The 15,581-nt window shown below is 58.9% G+C and overlaps 1 protein-coding gene across 2 annotated transcripts in view; it reads right to left on the reverse strand.

Annotated features, from left to right (window-relative positions):
- Positions 1 to 15,581, reverse strand: part of ITPR1 (inositol 1,4,5-trisphosphate receptor type 1) — a 219,310-nt gene that overhangs the window by 47,143 nt on the left and 156,586 nt on the right. For both annotated transcript variants that reach the window (XM_058679216.1, XM_058679215.1), the window contains one exon: positions 257 to 437. In XM_058679216.1, coding sequence (XP_058535199.1) covers positions 257 to 437 — 181 coding nt within the window. The remainder of the gene's footprint in view (positions 1 to 256; positions 438 to 15,581) is intronic.

Genomic DNA, 15,581 nt, shown 5'->3' on the forward strand with positions numbered 1-15,581 from the left:
GGGAGACCACGGAGAGCGCTTGGAAGCTCTGGCAACTCCCACGTACTTCCCATGGCATGGGGAGGTCACCTGACCAGGGCCAGCTTCCTCCACATGAAACGGAAGTCACAGGATGAGATAACTGGTGGCCCTTTCAGCTTGGGCCAGAACAGGGTGCAGCCACTTAGCACCACAGGCTTGGCGAGCTCTGTGCCATGAAGGGAGGTCTTCCTCCTCCCGCGGCCTGGGGATCTGGAGACCACGCAAGAGCCCTCACCTTTCTTGCGAGCCGGGGCATCCCTGTCCACCTCGTCATCCTTCTTCTTGTTCCCCAGGTCACTGGTGTTCACCGTCACGGTCGCCTTGATCTCCTGCTGGGCCACTTTCATCCGGTCATAGAAGACCTTGAAGAACCTCTCTGACTTCTTGTCTTCCGTCAGCCGGCAGAAGAAGGAATGCTGGGAGAGAACCAGGGAATCTCACAGCAGGAGTGACAGGCCAGGCGCTGAGCCCTGCCACCTGGGCACCCCAAGGCGTCTGGAGAGCACTGCCGGCATGAAACCTGCCCACACCCATGTGCACACCACGGCTGAGCACTGCCCCACTCACATCACAGCTCTCTGGGTTCTGAGGCTTGTGTCCCCTGCAGAGCTGCCACAGCCTGTGCAGTGGCTAGGGCATCACACAGGGACACATGGCTACCATGCACTGGGCAGACTCAGCCACCTGAAATTCATGCTGCCATGCTATGATGTTGAGTTACACCCCACTGAAAACGGTGTGGGAGTGACACCTTTCCGGGGCTTGTGGGCACACTCTGGCTGAGTCCTGGGACATATAGGAGGCTGAGATGTGACACCTGCCCTGGCAGGGCTCAAGGGCAGCACGAGAGGGCACCTCCAGAGTTAGGAGGCAAGTGCCCAGCAGCACAGGACTGAACCCAGCAGTATGGCATGGGCAGCGATTCTCTGAACCTGGCAGGTCCCAGAATCCTCGTGGAAAAGGGCATTCTCAACCCAGGCCCAGGGGCAGGCAGGGTGGTGAGCCACAGCAGCTCAGGACCCACAGGGAGCTCACAGTGCGGCTGCACGCCCGTTTCTGACCTACCGCGAGCAACTGGCAGACACTGTCGATGGTATACCCTGTCCCTTTAGGAGGGTTTGCTCTGCACCCCTCACAAGCGCCAGGCTGTCGTGGTTATTTACATCAAAACACAACACGATCTCATCCAGAGAAGTCCAACAGAGCTCCACACAACACCATGTTCTCCTCCAGCCCCCAGTCCTTCCTTCCTCACAGAAGGCATGGTGAGGCTCTCATCGCAGGCCCAGGCCCTCAGCTCACACTCTCAGCCACACACTGCCTGACTCAGCAGACTCAAGGCCCCCACCATAGCCTACCAACAACAGCCTCAGTTCCTGTCCCTCCCAGCCAGGTCCCCGGGCTACACAAACACCTGCTCTGGTGTCCACCTGCCTCGCTTGGCCATGGCCATCCCTCTTGGTCTCAATCCCCCTTTACCAGGTCATCTCTTAAAACATGGGAATCCACTCCCCTCCCCACCAGTGCTTCCTGGATCCACCCCTTGCCCTCTAGTCACCCCCAAACACCAGGACTGTCTCCCCCATACTAAGTCTTTTCATCCTGGGTGTCAGTGAGTCCTCAGACTCCCACTCTTGAACCTCACTGAAGTCTTGAAGGTTCTCTACTGCTCCTGCTTTCCTTCTATTCTTATTTCAGTTTCCTAACATCCTAACTACCCATCCACCCACCAATCCATCACCCACATACCCATCCATCCACCCACCCACCTACCCACCCATCTATCTACCCATTTACCTATCCATCCGATCATCCATCCACCCCTCACCCATCCATTCAATTACATATTCATTAGCCCAACTATCAATCTTTCAACCTACCCACCTGTCCAGTTACCCATCCATCAATTTCCTCATCCATCCACTCACAAACCTACTTAACCACTGACCCCTCATCAGTTCTTGCGCCATCTGTCAGAGTTGAGGCTATACGGTGTTAAACACTGGAGGCCCTGCTAATAGAACTGGAGGCTCGGGGAATCAGTGTCAGTACTCAGCATGCAGCCTGCCTTACCCAGCAGCCAACACTCATGCCACTGCCTCCTCCTTCCCGTGGTGCTCTCGGCCCTTCCCGCACAAAAGGCTGGCTGCTGTCCTGTGGGCTCATCGCTGTGGCCATCACTTAGGGAGGCCATGCCTAGAGTTGTTTCCAGGTGAACTGCTCAATCTTATGTGCCCAGGATGCCAGTGCTGCATCTAGTTCACCTGGTGGTCATCTGGGCCAGGCAGAGCGCAGCCCTGGGAAGGCAGGCTCCTCCCTGTCTGGTTATGGCTGCCCCTATCAGGGGGGCCCAGCAAACAGACGCTTCCCATGAATGTCTGGCCAAAGAATGGCTACATGTCAACCCTTACGGCTCCTCTTAAGGGATTCCCACCATCAACAGAATCCCCCAAATAAATTAAATCTAGGGAACTGCTCAAATATGAGAAACAACATAATGGGGTGAGTGGAGAGGAAGCATGTGACCCACAGCTTCCAAAGTGCACTGACTGAGTTTTCTACCTAGACAGCCAGGCAACACCTCACCCACACCCTGCGGGAGGAGACCAGAGCCACCTGCTAGAGTTGTGGGGCCGTGCTCAGGCCAGTCTGCAGGGAGCCACACTGCTCGACTTGCAGCCAGGTCCCTGGGTCACCAAGGGGTGTCAGTAGATGTGGTCGGATCCTCCTCCACCCCCAAGGAAGAGCAGGGCTCCCACATGTGCTCTGCAGTGCCTGGCAGGGGGTTACTGCGTACAATCAAGTCGCTTAAGGTGACAGTAACACGCTCAATGACATCATAGGTGCACTGCTGAGTCCAGAAGACCACGCTGGATCTGAAAAGCCAGGATCAGAAAATGTGGTGGAGATTGGAGGTCCTGTCACCTACTTGTGGGAGTCACCTCTGAAAGGGACAACACGGGTGCTGCAACTGGACCTCCTTGGCGTTCAAGAGGCCTGAGGTGGCAGCTCGGCTGTAGACAGCCCACGCGCACACCCCACGCGGTCTCGTACCAACCCCACCGTGTCCCTAGGAGATGGAACAACAGGCAGCGGGGACGTCACGTAGAACACCAGACACGTGTGGTTTGGGGCCAGACCCCACGGAGAGGGCAGCCTGGCCTCCCTGCACTCTCTGAGTAGCCCAGGGTCATGGCCACATTGATGTCTACCTGTGAGTGGCCCCTATCTTACTGGCCACACCCCGTCCCTTTAGATAATTTACATCACAACAGAAACAGGGGGAGGGGGGACAAATCCCATCCTGGTCCCAGAAGGCTGGGGGCTAAGCACAGTTCCAGACCAGGACCACTCGGGACGCCTCGTCCAACACCCGCTCTGGCTGCCCTATATACTCCCCATGGGACACGCCCCACACACCTTCCCAAAGAGGCCATCTCAACGCAGGATAGGGCGACAGACACCACTGCTCAGGATGCTGATGGGACAACGCAGGCTTGTGGGACTCGCAGGCTTGGGGACTTGGGACATGGTCATGCTGGGCAGTCACACCCACCTCTCACCCCAGCAAGACACCCACCCCAGAGGCCCCACGGAAGCAAAGGGAATGAGGCGCCGGCATGGTGTGGCTTTGGTGCCTGCACAGACAGCAATACAAGTCCCCTCTATGCAGCTCTGGAGGCATGGGAGGGGGGTGAGACCCAGAGCTCTAAACCATGCTTCCAAAGTTGGCCAGGGTCTGCAAGCTCGGCTGTAGCAGGGAGCCTAGCTTTCTCCCCATCACCAAATCCATCCTGGATCAACAGCTGGCAGGATAGGGAAACAGCCAGGAGGGTTCCAGTGCTGCAAATTACCTGCTCAAATCCCGCCCCCAACACACTGCACAGACGGGGAATGTCCAGGCTGGCTGTGGCTGGCAGACGTGACCACGTGGGCAGGCACGGCAGCTCTGCAAAGGACCAGGCTGACACTCCCTGTCGCTGTCTCACCCCCTCCCACTCAAAGCACACTCCATCCGTGCTGCAGAGCGCACACGGTTTCCTGAGCCTGGCTGCCACCCACCCAACCTGGGGAAGGCAGGCTAGGGGCTTTCACTAGGTGCTGGAGGGAACAGTCCCAGTTAGAGGGGGTGGAAAGGGGTTTGGGTCAATGAACCAGGGGTCACAAGCCTTCCACTTGGCTGCAAGTCAACAGGGAAGGGCACTCCTGCCATCCAAAGGCCCTGAGGGCCAGAGTGCTCCTGCACAAATGCCAGGCCACTGTCATGGGAGGAGCCTCGACGGACACCTGCACCTAGCAAGGGCCCTGGCAGTCAGCACAGACTGCCAGAGCCTTGGGGCAAAGCAGGCGCCCAGGACCTCCTAACCACCTCCTAAGGCGTAGCGATGACCTGCACAGCCTACCAGGGCCCCTGCACCTGATCGTTTGTTGGCAGCAAATCTGCTGCAGTTCAGGCCAGCTACTGAGCAGGCAGCCAACACCTCCTGGAGGCTTGGCAGGGAGAGGGAGAGGGCTGGGACTTGGGAGACATCTCCACCAAGAGGCTTGGGGTGCTAGAGATCAGGGGTGCTGGCCCCAGCGTCTCCGCCTCCACCTCAGATGAACCAAACCAGGAACCTGCTGCTTTCCAGGACAGGGACTCTGTGGGTCACTTACAGGGACAGCAGCCCCACACCTGCAGGTGCTGGGCCTCAGTGACTCAGTTCTCACAGCTGCCCCACGAGGTGGCCATGACATCAGCCAATTTCACTGATGAGGAAACTGAGGCTCCGGAAGATGAAAATACCTTCCAAGCCCTCAGCCAGGTGAGCAGAGGTGACGCCAGGCACGGACACCTCACTCTTACCCACTGTGCCCTGGGAACACCTCAGCCCACCTACCCCCTTGTAGAAGCTCTTCCTCACCCCCAGGGCTGCCAGAGGCCACTCCCACAGGGCAGGGCCCAAGTGTCAGGTGCACCTGAGATTGTCCCAGCCTCCCACACTTGCCAACGGGGGCCCCCCAAAAAAACTCCTCGTGCCCCGTGAAGGCCTGCCTGGGCTTCAGGGTGTAAACTGTTCTGCAAAGCCTTGCTGGATTACCCGCCCTTTCCTAGAAACCAGCGATAAGAATCGCAACTCAAACACGGAGCAGCACGGATTAGGTAATAAAACACACCTGACCTGGTTAGCGCAGCACCTTTGGGCAGTGGACCTCGTGGAGGCCGCGGCTCATCCTGGTGCCTCTTCAGGCAGGCATGTGACCCCAGGTCCTTCCTCAGCCTCACCTGTGCTCTGGGCCTGCCTGTCTGCAACCCGTGTGAACAAAGCATGTTGATTCCCACAGAAGTGCAGGGTTGCTACAGGGATCTAATAGCGCAAGCCCCTTCCCAAGGGGATCAGACAGGTGGACTAACCACGGCTGTGGTGTCACGTGATGACCAGAGGCTGATGTGCCAAGAATCTGTCCCAGTTGGTCTTGGTGGGTCAAGGTGGTTTGCAGACTGAGTGGGAGCCATCACAGCACAGGAAGCTAACCAAGCAGCCGGCTGGATTTTCACAAGCTCCAGGGGCCCTCTGGATTTCTGTTGCCATGGAGACAAATATTTGGCTCCTCCTTCTCAAAGTCCAGTATGCCCTGGGGTAGAATTCAGGAGGCGTCAGATCCTTCACTGAGGTCACCCGGCAGAAACTGCCCATGGTCTTCCGCCAGTCTCGACTTCCTGAGAAAGGGCCGTTACTTCCCCAAACGGGCATTCAGATTTAACCGCTCCCTGGCACACGTTGTCACCTGCTCTCCCCTGGAACCTACCTCCATCAGGCCCCACCTGGGGTGGGGATGGAGTGTAGGAGACATCAGGATGTATGCTGGACGTGGGCAAGGGCCCGGGCGCCAGGGTCAAGGCCAAATGGCAGACCCTCAGGACACCTGTTAGGGTGTCCCACACTACTCGGAGATGGCCAAGGTGAACTTGCTCCCCCGCATCCTCCTTTCCTGCCCTGCACCCCACGGAACCAGCACTTCATAAAGCCACACCCTCGTGCAGTGCCATGATGCTGGGGGAAGCTGTCCATGGACGCCTTCTCCGGGGACTGTGTGAAGACAGCGCTGGGTTCAGCAGTGAACCTAGCTGACAGACGCCCCGTCCAGCCCGGTCCAGCCCGGCCCAGCCTGGATCTTTTCCACAAACAGAAGCATGAGGAGACGCAGGAGAGGAGTGCAGCCCCCAAGAACAAAGGTACGACAGTGACTCAGCCCAGGAGAACCGGCACTGCGGTCAGATCTGCTCGGCGACCTGCCGTGAGAGTGACGTTCAACAAAAATGTCCGCAACAATTCACCACAGGGCTGGGGATGCCCACTTGCCACACGGCAGGACGAGGCTCCCAACGCCAGCTCTCTGGTTCGCACACACCCTGGAAGGCAGCAGTGACAGCTCAGTGCTTGGGCCCCTGCCACCCGTGTAGGAGAGCCACACTGAATTCTTGGCTCCTGGCATCAGCCTGGAGTAGTTCCGATTGTCGGGTACTTGGGAAGTGAGCCAGTAGAGGAAGATCTCTCTCTACCTTGACAATGAATCAAACAAGGAATGAACACTAAGTCCCTCCGCAGCCAAGCCGAGTGTGGTTAGGCCTTTGGGAGGACACCGACTCCCTGCCGCAGCCATAACAGGCACCGAGGGCGTCCTCCAGGGCCGCTATGACCAGTCAGCTCTGTGTGGCTCCCGGGAAGCCGGTGAGTCCTGGTGGTGGTGCAGAGTACAGTCGGGCTGTGGGGCCTGTGGCCAGGAGCACTGGGAGGCCCGGCCCTGCTGCTCCAGCCTACGTCACAGTACCCCAGAAGCATGCTACAGGGCACTCAGACACGAGCCTCAGGTGGGACCAGCGCTCCGGGCCAGTGTCACTGCCCCAGCCCAGGGCACTGACTGGCGGGAGGAGCTGGGCTCTGAGAGCCACACTTCAGGTGCTTCCACTGTGTGCCCCCAGAGCAACGACTCAACACGGATCAATGATGGCTGCCACCAGGGATTTGCGACAGCGCCACCCTTGGGCCACCTGCTTGAGGTGACCCCACAGCCTTGGCTGCCTCCTCGAACTCAGGGGAAGGGGGAGCAGAGAACCACTCGAGAGGCTGGCTGGGCAGAGAAGGTGGCACAGGGGACAGTCCACACACTGCTCCTCAGTGACATCTGTGACACAAGTGGCACACCTGTGACAAGCCCATCAGATTGCAAAATCCAGACAAGAGCTTGCCCACCAAGTACCAGGATACAGCTCCCAAGCAGCATGATACCCACCGCAGTGGGCACCTCCTGACAGGGACCCCTGTTCCCTGCAGCCATCCCAGTCTGTCTACTTCACTCGACACAGCCCAGCCACAGCCTGAGGCTGGCTCCCAGCGGGAGTGCATTGGGATTTCCATGTCCCAGCCCCATGGGCCCTACTGCCCCTGTGCGGGCTGCTCAGGTGACATCCAGGGGGCCACAGACGCCAGGTGCATGGAGACAGGCAGATGAAATTACATGCGGCTCCTGGAAGCACCACGGGTGATCACGGTGTGACCCAAGCCAGGGCTCGGCCAGCCAACCCGCTGCCCTTTAGAAGCAGTGACTAGGGGCTGGCAGGGTCCTGGGTTCGCCTGACCCGGCTCCTCCTGATGACAGGCAAATTACCACAAGCACTTCCCTCTGCCTCCCTCCCCTCCCCAGCCTGACCTGACCTCCCCTGTCCCCTAACAGCCCAGCCCAGAGGCGCCTGCAGGGATGCCTCACGGAGGTTCCCCCAGCAAAGCCCCACTGGCCCAGCCATGCTTCCTGCAGGCCCATCTGCTCCTCCTGGTGGCCACAGTGTGCCTAGTCACCACTGCCAATCCCACAAAACAACTAGCAAAGACCCAGAGAAGGCACGGCTGAGAACTCCCACAGCACACGGCAGTGTCCACGCAGCCACAGGTCCCTGTGAGAGCTCACGCTCTGCCCACAGGGAATATGTGTGGTAGTGGCTGAGGACCCACAGTCACCTCTCCCAGGCTCACCAGACTGAGCCCACACGTGTGGACCCTCATCCCTGCTGGCTGCAGGCGACTTGGTGTCATGACCTGTGTCCCTCCCACACTGCACTGCCACCCACCTCAGGCTGTGCTGTCCGTGGGCTTGGGTGGCAGGCAGGCACCACAGACAACAGCCAGCACGCAGCAGAGCCTCGGTGAGCCAGCAATGGGCATGGTTACCAGAGTCTTGTCCATATGGACCGGCTCCGGGCTCCAAGGAAGGGGAGACCATGCGGTGGGGAGCTTTATTGCCACAGCAGAGGTGAGGGGGCACACAGGAGCTGCCATGACACGAGCCTGGGCCGCCCCCAAGTCCCCAGGCAGCAGCCCAGTGTGGGTATCTCCTGCAGAGCCTGAAGATCTGTAATGGGCAGGTCCCTGCAGTTACTCGGAGGGGAGAAGCTGACCACCTGGGCCTGGGCTCCGGGACTCTTGAAGCAGATGTGTCTCACAGGAGCTGCCGCAGTGGCCAACTGGCCCCTGAGCCCCACGGCAGACTGCGGGCTGCTGGGCTGGTACAAGCGCTGGCCCAAGCGGGGATGGGTTTGGCTTTTGTACAAACTGTAAAGCCTGTCTTTGTGGGACTCCCTCTTCTGAGCAACCCCATGTTCAGCACTTCTGGCTGGGTGGGAAGTGAGGGACAACTCCAGGAGACCTTGTGAGCCTCCCATCACCTAGGGTCACCAGCAGCATGATCGAACACAGGCGGGCAGCCAGCCTCCCCGCGGGGAGCACCTGCTTGTTGCTAAGGTGAAAGCTGAGTAAGGTCAACACGCAGCCTCCAGGTCACAGGTGTTATGCAAGCTCGCAGTGTGGGACGCAGGCACTCCTGCTCTCCTGGGAGAGCTGACACCTGGGGAAAAGGAAAGACCCAGGGCCTGGAGCCTGAAGGCAGCACAGCGAATGGCCTCTGTCATGGAGGGACTGGCGGGAGAAGTGACAGTGGACAGAGGGCACCACACCACAGGAGCTCCTGGGACAGACAGGAAAACACCCAGTTTCCGGAGACAGCTCCAGGACCTGTGTGTGGGCCAGAAAACCAGGGAAGCTTATGGGTTTAAAAAAAAAAAAAGAAAAACAAAAGAGAAAGGGTGGAGAGGAAGAAGCTGGGAAGGGGAGGTGAGCTCCTTGAGGAATCACACACCACGGCAATGGCTGAGCCCACCCACTGGCCACCCACCAGAGCTGCATCCTTGCCCACCTGGCAAGACAGGCGATCCCCGTGGCTGGGAAGGTGAGTGGAGCTGGGCGCCCCTGCACCCCGCCAGGCTCCCGCCCAAGCACAGCCCGCCAGCGCACAGAGGATATAAATAGAAGTTACATAACGTCTCTGTTGACGCCCCTGCTTCCCAAACACTCTGTGGCCGACCCTGGCGCTCTGCACTCCGCCGCGGCCTGCAGGCAGGACCTGGACCGGTCATCTCGGCGTGTTCACGGGACAGAGATGGCCTGGCACGGCCCGGGTAGGAGCCCTTGGGGCCAGGCCTCCTCAAGCGTGGAGGCAAAAAATCAAATACCTATTAAAAAAAATAATAATAATCATGTTAGTGATCCTGGGGCCTCCTTTCCCAACATTTCCTGATGAAAACGAAGCAATGAGCTGTGTACAAGACACGTCGGATATTCTAAGGGACAGAGGCTGTGCTGGCAACTAAGGACATGGACAAATAAAGCTCCCTGCCAGCCACAAGAGGCTCAAACTGCCATCCTCGCGTTCCTTAATCAGCAGGGACAGCCGCCCCAGTGGGAGCAAAGGGTCTTCTGATGACACTGAGCCCAGGCCCAGACCCACAGGACCTGTGGGGCACAGGGCAGAGCCAGTCTGCAGGTCCTCACCCAGGATAGTCTGTTTATCAGCTGTGCTGCTTGGCACCCCGGCTGATGCCAACTCCTTGCCTAACCTGTCTTGGGCCACCAAACAGATGCTTTCGAAACACTGTTGTCATGGAAATACTTCCAGAAACCTGTCAGGATCCCACACGTGGGACTCAGACAGCTTCCTCTGAACTAAGCAGGTGCGCTCAAGCCTTGACGGCAGGGGTTCCAGGCATGAACATCCCTGTTAGTGAGACAGGCTGCAGGGGAGCGTTCCGACCACGGAGTTGTCAGCTCCGGAGTTGTCACAGTGAGCTGCCTGAGCAGCATCGGGAAGATGACAGCTGGGGTCGCAGCACCTGCTGCTCTGGCCGTGTACTTCCCAACTGGCTACTGTATCATCTGAATTGAGTAAACAGTGTCCCAAACGACCACGGCAGGTATGCACCGCGGGCCTGGTTACACTCCTGTGCCACCTGTGTCCAGCCCTGCCTCACCTGGGAGGAAGGCACCCAGCAGGGAAGGACAGGCAGGCTGCACTTCCTGCCCCAAGTCCTGGCCAGGGGTCACGTACTGAGGCCAGGAGCCTGTCCTGTGCCCCACCAGCCCGGGGGCTGTTCTCTTCCTGTGTCCTAGCTCTGTGGTCCTCACACTGAGGGTCTGGCAGGCCCGGGTTCGGCTCCATGTGCCCAAGTGGCAACGTTGCCTGGTGACAAATGTAGAAACACACAGGGAAAACTGTATGTGACAATACACAGCCCCCGCGCGGCAGCTGATAACCGAGGGAGTGCTAAAACACCATGTTCTCTTCACACTTGAGCTTCTGGTGTGAAAATAAAATTAAACGAGATACTTCCTCTTGTAAACAGAAGGCAGGCATACAACACACACACGTAGCTGCTTGCTGCGAATAGTAGAGGGGTTCACGATGGCCAAGCGCAGGGCCTCCCGGCTGCCCCACCCCTCGGGATGACTTCCAGAAAAGCCTGAAGCAGTGTAGCCAAGCCAGAACCATGCCAACAGTGAGATCCAGGCACCTACGAGCCAGCAAGGTCGCCCACGAGGGGGGCGCCTGGCAGACACTGAGACAGCCCAGCCTGCCACGGGGTGGGATGAGTTTCGTCTCATCTTGCAATAACACTCAGTGCCTATCCCTGCTGGGGCCAGAGTCGGGTACAGCGGGTTAAGGCAGCAACTGCAGAGCTGGAATCCCGAGTCTCAGTGCTGGCTTGCGGCTCCCCTGCTCTGCTTCCAACCCAGAAGGCAGTGGATGATGGCCCAAGTGCCTGGGCCCCTGCTGCCCTCCTGACAGGGCTAGATGGAGCTCCTGGCTCAGACCTGGCCATTGGGAGCCATGTGGAGAGGGAGATCAGGGAGGATCCCCCTGGGATGCCTCCAAGAGCCAGATGCTGTGCCCAGAGACACGCATGCAGCAACAGGACCCTGAAACAGCCAACACACCCCTACTGTCCCCCTTTGTTCCCACTTACACATGGGCACACACACACACACGCATTCCTCAACAGTTAAGGATGGAGCCCTGGTGCTTTCCATGAAAACTGCCCCAACGCCAAGCCCCAGTGGGCTTCACCCCAAGTCGAAAAAGCAACAGCTCTTCAGATATGAGCAGCCAAGGAACTCCTACGAGGACCCTCACGTAACAGGGGCCTCAACCCCAGGGGAGGGAGCCTCACTGGTCCTCCTGCCACCAGCTTTCACAGGCCAGGACTAGGAATCTGCTGCCTTCCAAGACAAGCCGTCTATTTGCCAAGTGAGCCATTTCCCAGGGCTCCCTGCTCCATCACTCACACCACAGAACAGCCTCTAACCCCGCACCCCGGACATCCTGGGAATAGGGTGCCCACCACCCATGCCAACGAGGAAATGCAAAGCTACACGTTCTGATTTGCAGAGCAGAGAGAAGCAAGGGTATGACTGCCTCTGTGCCTGGGAAACAGGCAGGGGGCAGCCCCAAGAGGCCAAGCCGGCAGCCTGAGCCCTGTCCACCTCCAGGACCACCCTGCAGGGCAGCCCAGGCCAGGCAGAGCCCACTGGGCCTGCCTCCAGCCCTGCACACCCAGGCTGTGGGACTCCTGCTGTCCAGAGTTCCCACAAGGGAGACGAGATGTGGACCAGGATATGCCTCCCAATGGGTACCATGTAGTCCTTCCCAGCCCTAAAGAAGGTGCCCACCACCACAACCACATCCTCCTGCTGCCCACACGCTGGGCCCATGGGGTCCATCAGAGGACTGGGCACAGCCAGGTGCCTGGGAGCAACGGTAGGTGGGGGGCGTCTGGAGGAGCCCCACGCTGGAGTCAGTGGGATGAGGAACACATGGCAAAGGCCCAGGTCCCTCAGGGAGAAGACAGGCTGACCAGTGTCACCACCGCTGCCCACTCAGGCCTGGAACACTATGCGTGAGAAGCCTTCACCAACATGCCCGCTCCCAAAGAACCAAGACAAAGAGGCAAGAAGAATGCCACTCCTGGGCCACCGCGGGCGTTCGGCAGCACGGGCAGATCCACGGGACCCTGGGGAGGGCGTGGGAGCCTGATGTAGCACACACCACGACCTCTCCAGGGCGCCCAGGTGCAGACACATGTGGTCTGCATGCTTGTGGGTCCCCAGGAGCATCAGGCACCTGCCCCGTCTTTAGCAGCAAGGGGAACTGTTCTGTACGTGCAAGCAGGGGCTCCTGGACCAAGCACACGCCTAGAGGTACAGGTGCAGCATGGACAGCATGGGCAGGGAGTGGGGACGCCAGGTGGCCACATGGGCTTGCTGCTGCCTCCACAGGCCATGACCTGACCGATTGAGTCCCACAGACCCCGCTGCTGAGCTACTACTGTGCAGCACCGGACGAGTTCTCAATGAGATCCAGACAAAAAGGAGACACACAACTTCAGGCCTGCAGCTTGTGCAGGCCGGCCAGCCATGGTGACCCCACCGAGCAGCAAAGAGGACCAGGTGCAAACGGTGTGGATGGTGTGTCTGCAGCCACGGCAATTCGGAGCAGACAGGCCGAGTCCACAGAGCGGGGGCCGGAGCTGCAGTGTGGGGTCCTCCAGTGTCGACAGCAGCAAGGGATGCCATGAGAGGGAAGGAGGTTACTGGGAAGCCCCAGGGAGAAGTCAAGCAGGTCAAATACCCCGTGGGCCAGCGTGCACACACCAGGCTCTCTGCACCTGCTCCAGCCTTCACAGCAGGCACAGGAACAGGCTGGCACTGCGCCGCGAGGAAGTGACTAACCAAGGAATGTGGCGCTCTCTGTCAAAACTGCAGGGGAGGCTTGGGACCCAATGTCTGAACTCCCAGGAAGCCAGACTCAGAACCACACATACATTTCCCAGAGAAATGTCATGCCCTGCCCTGCCCTGCCTTCCAAACAGGGTGGTGCAACACCTCCACGGGGAAGGTAGGGGAGGCTGCAGGCAGCAAGGGGAGCCTGGCATGGGCAAGCCTGCTAGCCAACCCACCAGGACAGAGAAGAGACTGCCAGCCAGCCCACCAGGGCATGGACGGGTCCATCAGCCAGCTGACCAGGGCACGGATGAGCCCGCTGGCCAGCCCACCAGGACAGAGAAGAGACTGCCAGCCAGCCCACCAGGACAGAGAGGAGGCTGCCAGCCAGCCCACCAGGGCACGGACAAGCCTGCCGGCCAGCCCACCAGACCAGGGAGAAAGCCTCTCTTCTCTCTGCCTTCACTCACTGGCTCAAGAGCTGAGAAGTACCTTGGACCTGGGCCAGTGCTCACCTGAATACTCACCCCACGCCTGTTCTTACCTCACTAGGGTGTGAGGAATCCAGAGAAGCCAGACATTGGGTACCCAGCAAGTCAGAGACCAAGGCGCTGACACACATTGTGGGTGTTAGCAGTCACGCCAAGTGGCTGTGTTTCTGTGTTTCAATAAAACTTTATTTACAAACATGACAGGCTGTGCTCGATCAGTCTCTGAACATGATAGGTCACAGACAGAGGAAGATACAGAGCTGGTGTGGTGGCCAGCAAGGGGTGGCCTGGCCTCTGAGGTCTGTAAGTTGGAAGGATGGGGGCACTGACTTCACGCTTGACCCAAATGAGGAAACACAAATGTGGAAATATGGCACCTGCACAGGCTCAGGTAAACAGCATCGCCATCTCTGACACGGTCCTGGGCCGTCTTGGCTCACTGCAGACCAAGGGGTGCCTCACACCACCTCCTCGTGGATGAGAAGCCGGCTTACCGGCCGGATGGGAGAGGAGCAGCGGAGCACTCGGCTCTTACAGATCCCCACCTCCTCCTGCAGGCTCAGCCCGAAGGATCCCCGAGTGCTTCCGCTCTCCAGCTGCAGTACCAGCAACAGCCAGGACACACGCGTGCTCCCAGGCCCGCTGCCCAGCCAGGCCGACTGCGCTTCCACAAATTCTGAGTTCAGCGTCCACATTATGAGGACCGAGCCAAGGGGTGGCCATCTCCAGCTCAAGACCCAGACCCAGACCAATTACCCACAGTGACCCAAATGCAGCCTTGTGGGAACGCACAGCCGGGCTGGGGGCTGCTCAGAGGCACCTCAGAGGCACAGAGGAGGGCAGGCACGCAATGCCCTTTATTTTGAACTCTTCTTGTTTTAACAACTAATCCTATCTTTCATTTGTGAGCATTTAAAACTTCTTTTTCATTTTTATCTCAAAGGCAGAGGGCTCTCATGCACAGCAGCTAGGGCTAGCCTAGACCAAAGCCGGAAGCCAGGTTCTCCCACACAGGTGGCAGACACCCAACTTCCTGAAGTGTCACGGCTGCCTCCCCTCCCACGGCGGCCCTGGCAGGCAAGTGGACAGGAAGCTGAGCTGGAGCCCAGCACACTGACACTGATGTCACTGCCTTGCCACACAACTGTCCTGCGAGCATCTGCAGCCACCTGGAGGTGTCCATGTCACACTGCGGCATTTCCAACACGCACCAAGGCGGTAGGACTGCCAACCCTGAGAGCTCTGTAATCCTGGGATGACATGAAATACAGAGCATCGGTGACCAGCCAGGACCCACAAAACTGTCCGCAGGGGACACCTGACACCAAACAGGCCTGAAAAGCTGCAGGTGGACTTTAAGCAGCAGGCACATCATTACTTTGCAAGACAAGACCCACCCCGCTTTGGGCTCTGCGTGAGCCAGGTGCTGCCCTTCCCAGAACCACCCGTAGGCTAGGGGGAAGGAACGGGGTGACCATGGGTGACCACACACCGCTCCCACTCTGCAGCTCCCCATCAAAGTGGCTGCGTTTCTTTGATGCCGTGGGGTCCAAAGCTGTCCTGATAAGGTCAAGGTGACAAGAGGCAGGTGGGCAGGCAAGGAGGGTGCGGGTATCTCCCCACAGGACAAGCTCCCTCCCACCGTGGGGTCCCTCCAAAGGGGTCTCTGTAAATCCCCAATCTTCATGCCACTTCACGCCACTGATTCTTGAAGCACTTCCAGCCTCCGAAGAGCTGCCCCCCTCCACACTGGGGCCCCACCCACCAGCTGTCTTCCTCATCTGGGACAACCAGCCGCTGGTCACACAGGGCAGCTGCTCCCCAGCCAGAATGCCTGCCGTTCCTTCCCAGTGGATGCGATCTGAGGTTAGAACACGCCACTCTGAATGACTCACTTCTCACTTCCCTGCCAGGAAAAACACCCATTGACGTCATCGACTCCCCCTCTCCCCAGGGTGGTGGCCCTGTCACACCAAGGACAGTC

Source organism: Ochotona princeps, chromosome 21 (genome assembly GCF_030435755.1).
Source record: "Ochotona princeps isolate mOchPri1 chromosome 21, mOchPri1.hap1, whole genome shotgun sequence".
Classification (NCBI taxonomy): Eukaryota; Metazoa; Chordata; class Mammalia; order Lagomorpha; family Ochotonidae; genus Ochotona; species Ochotona princeps.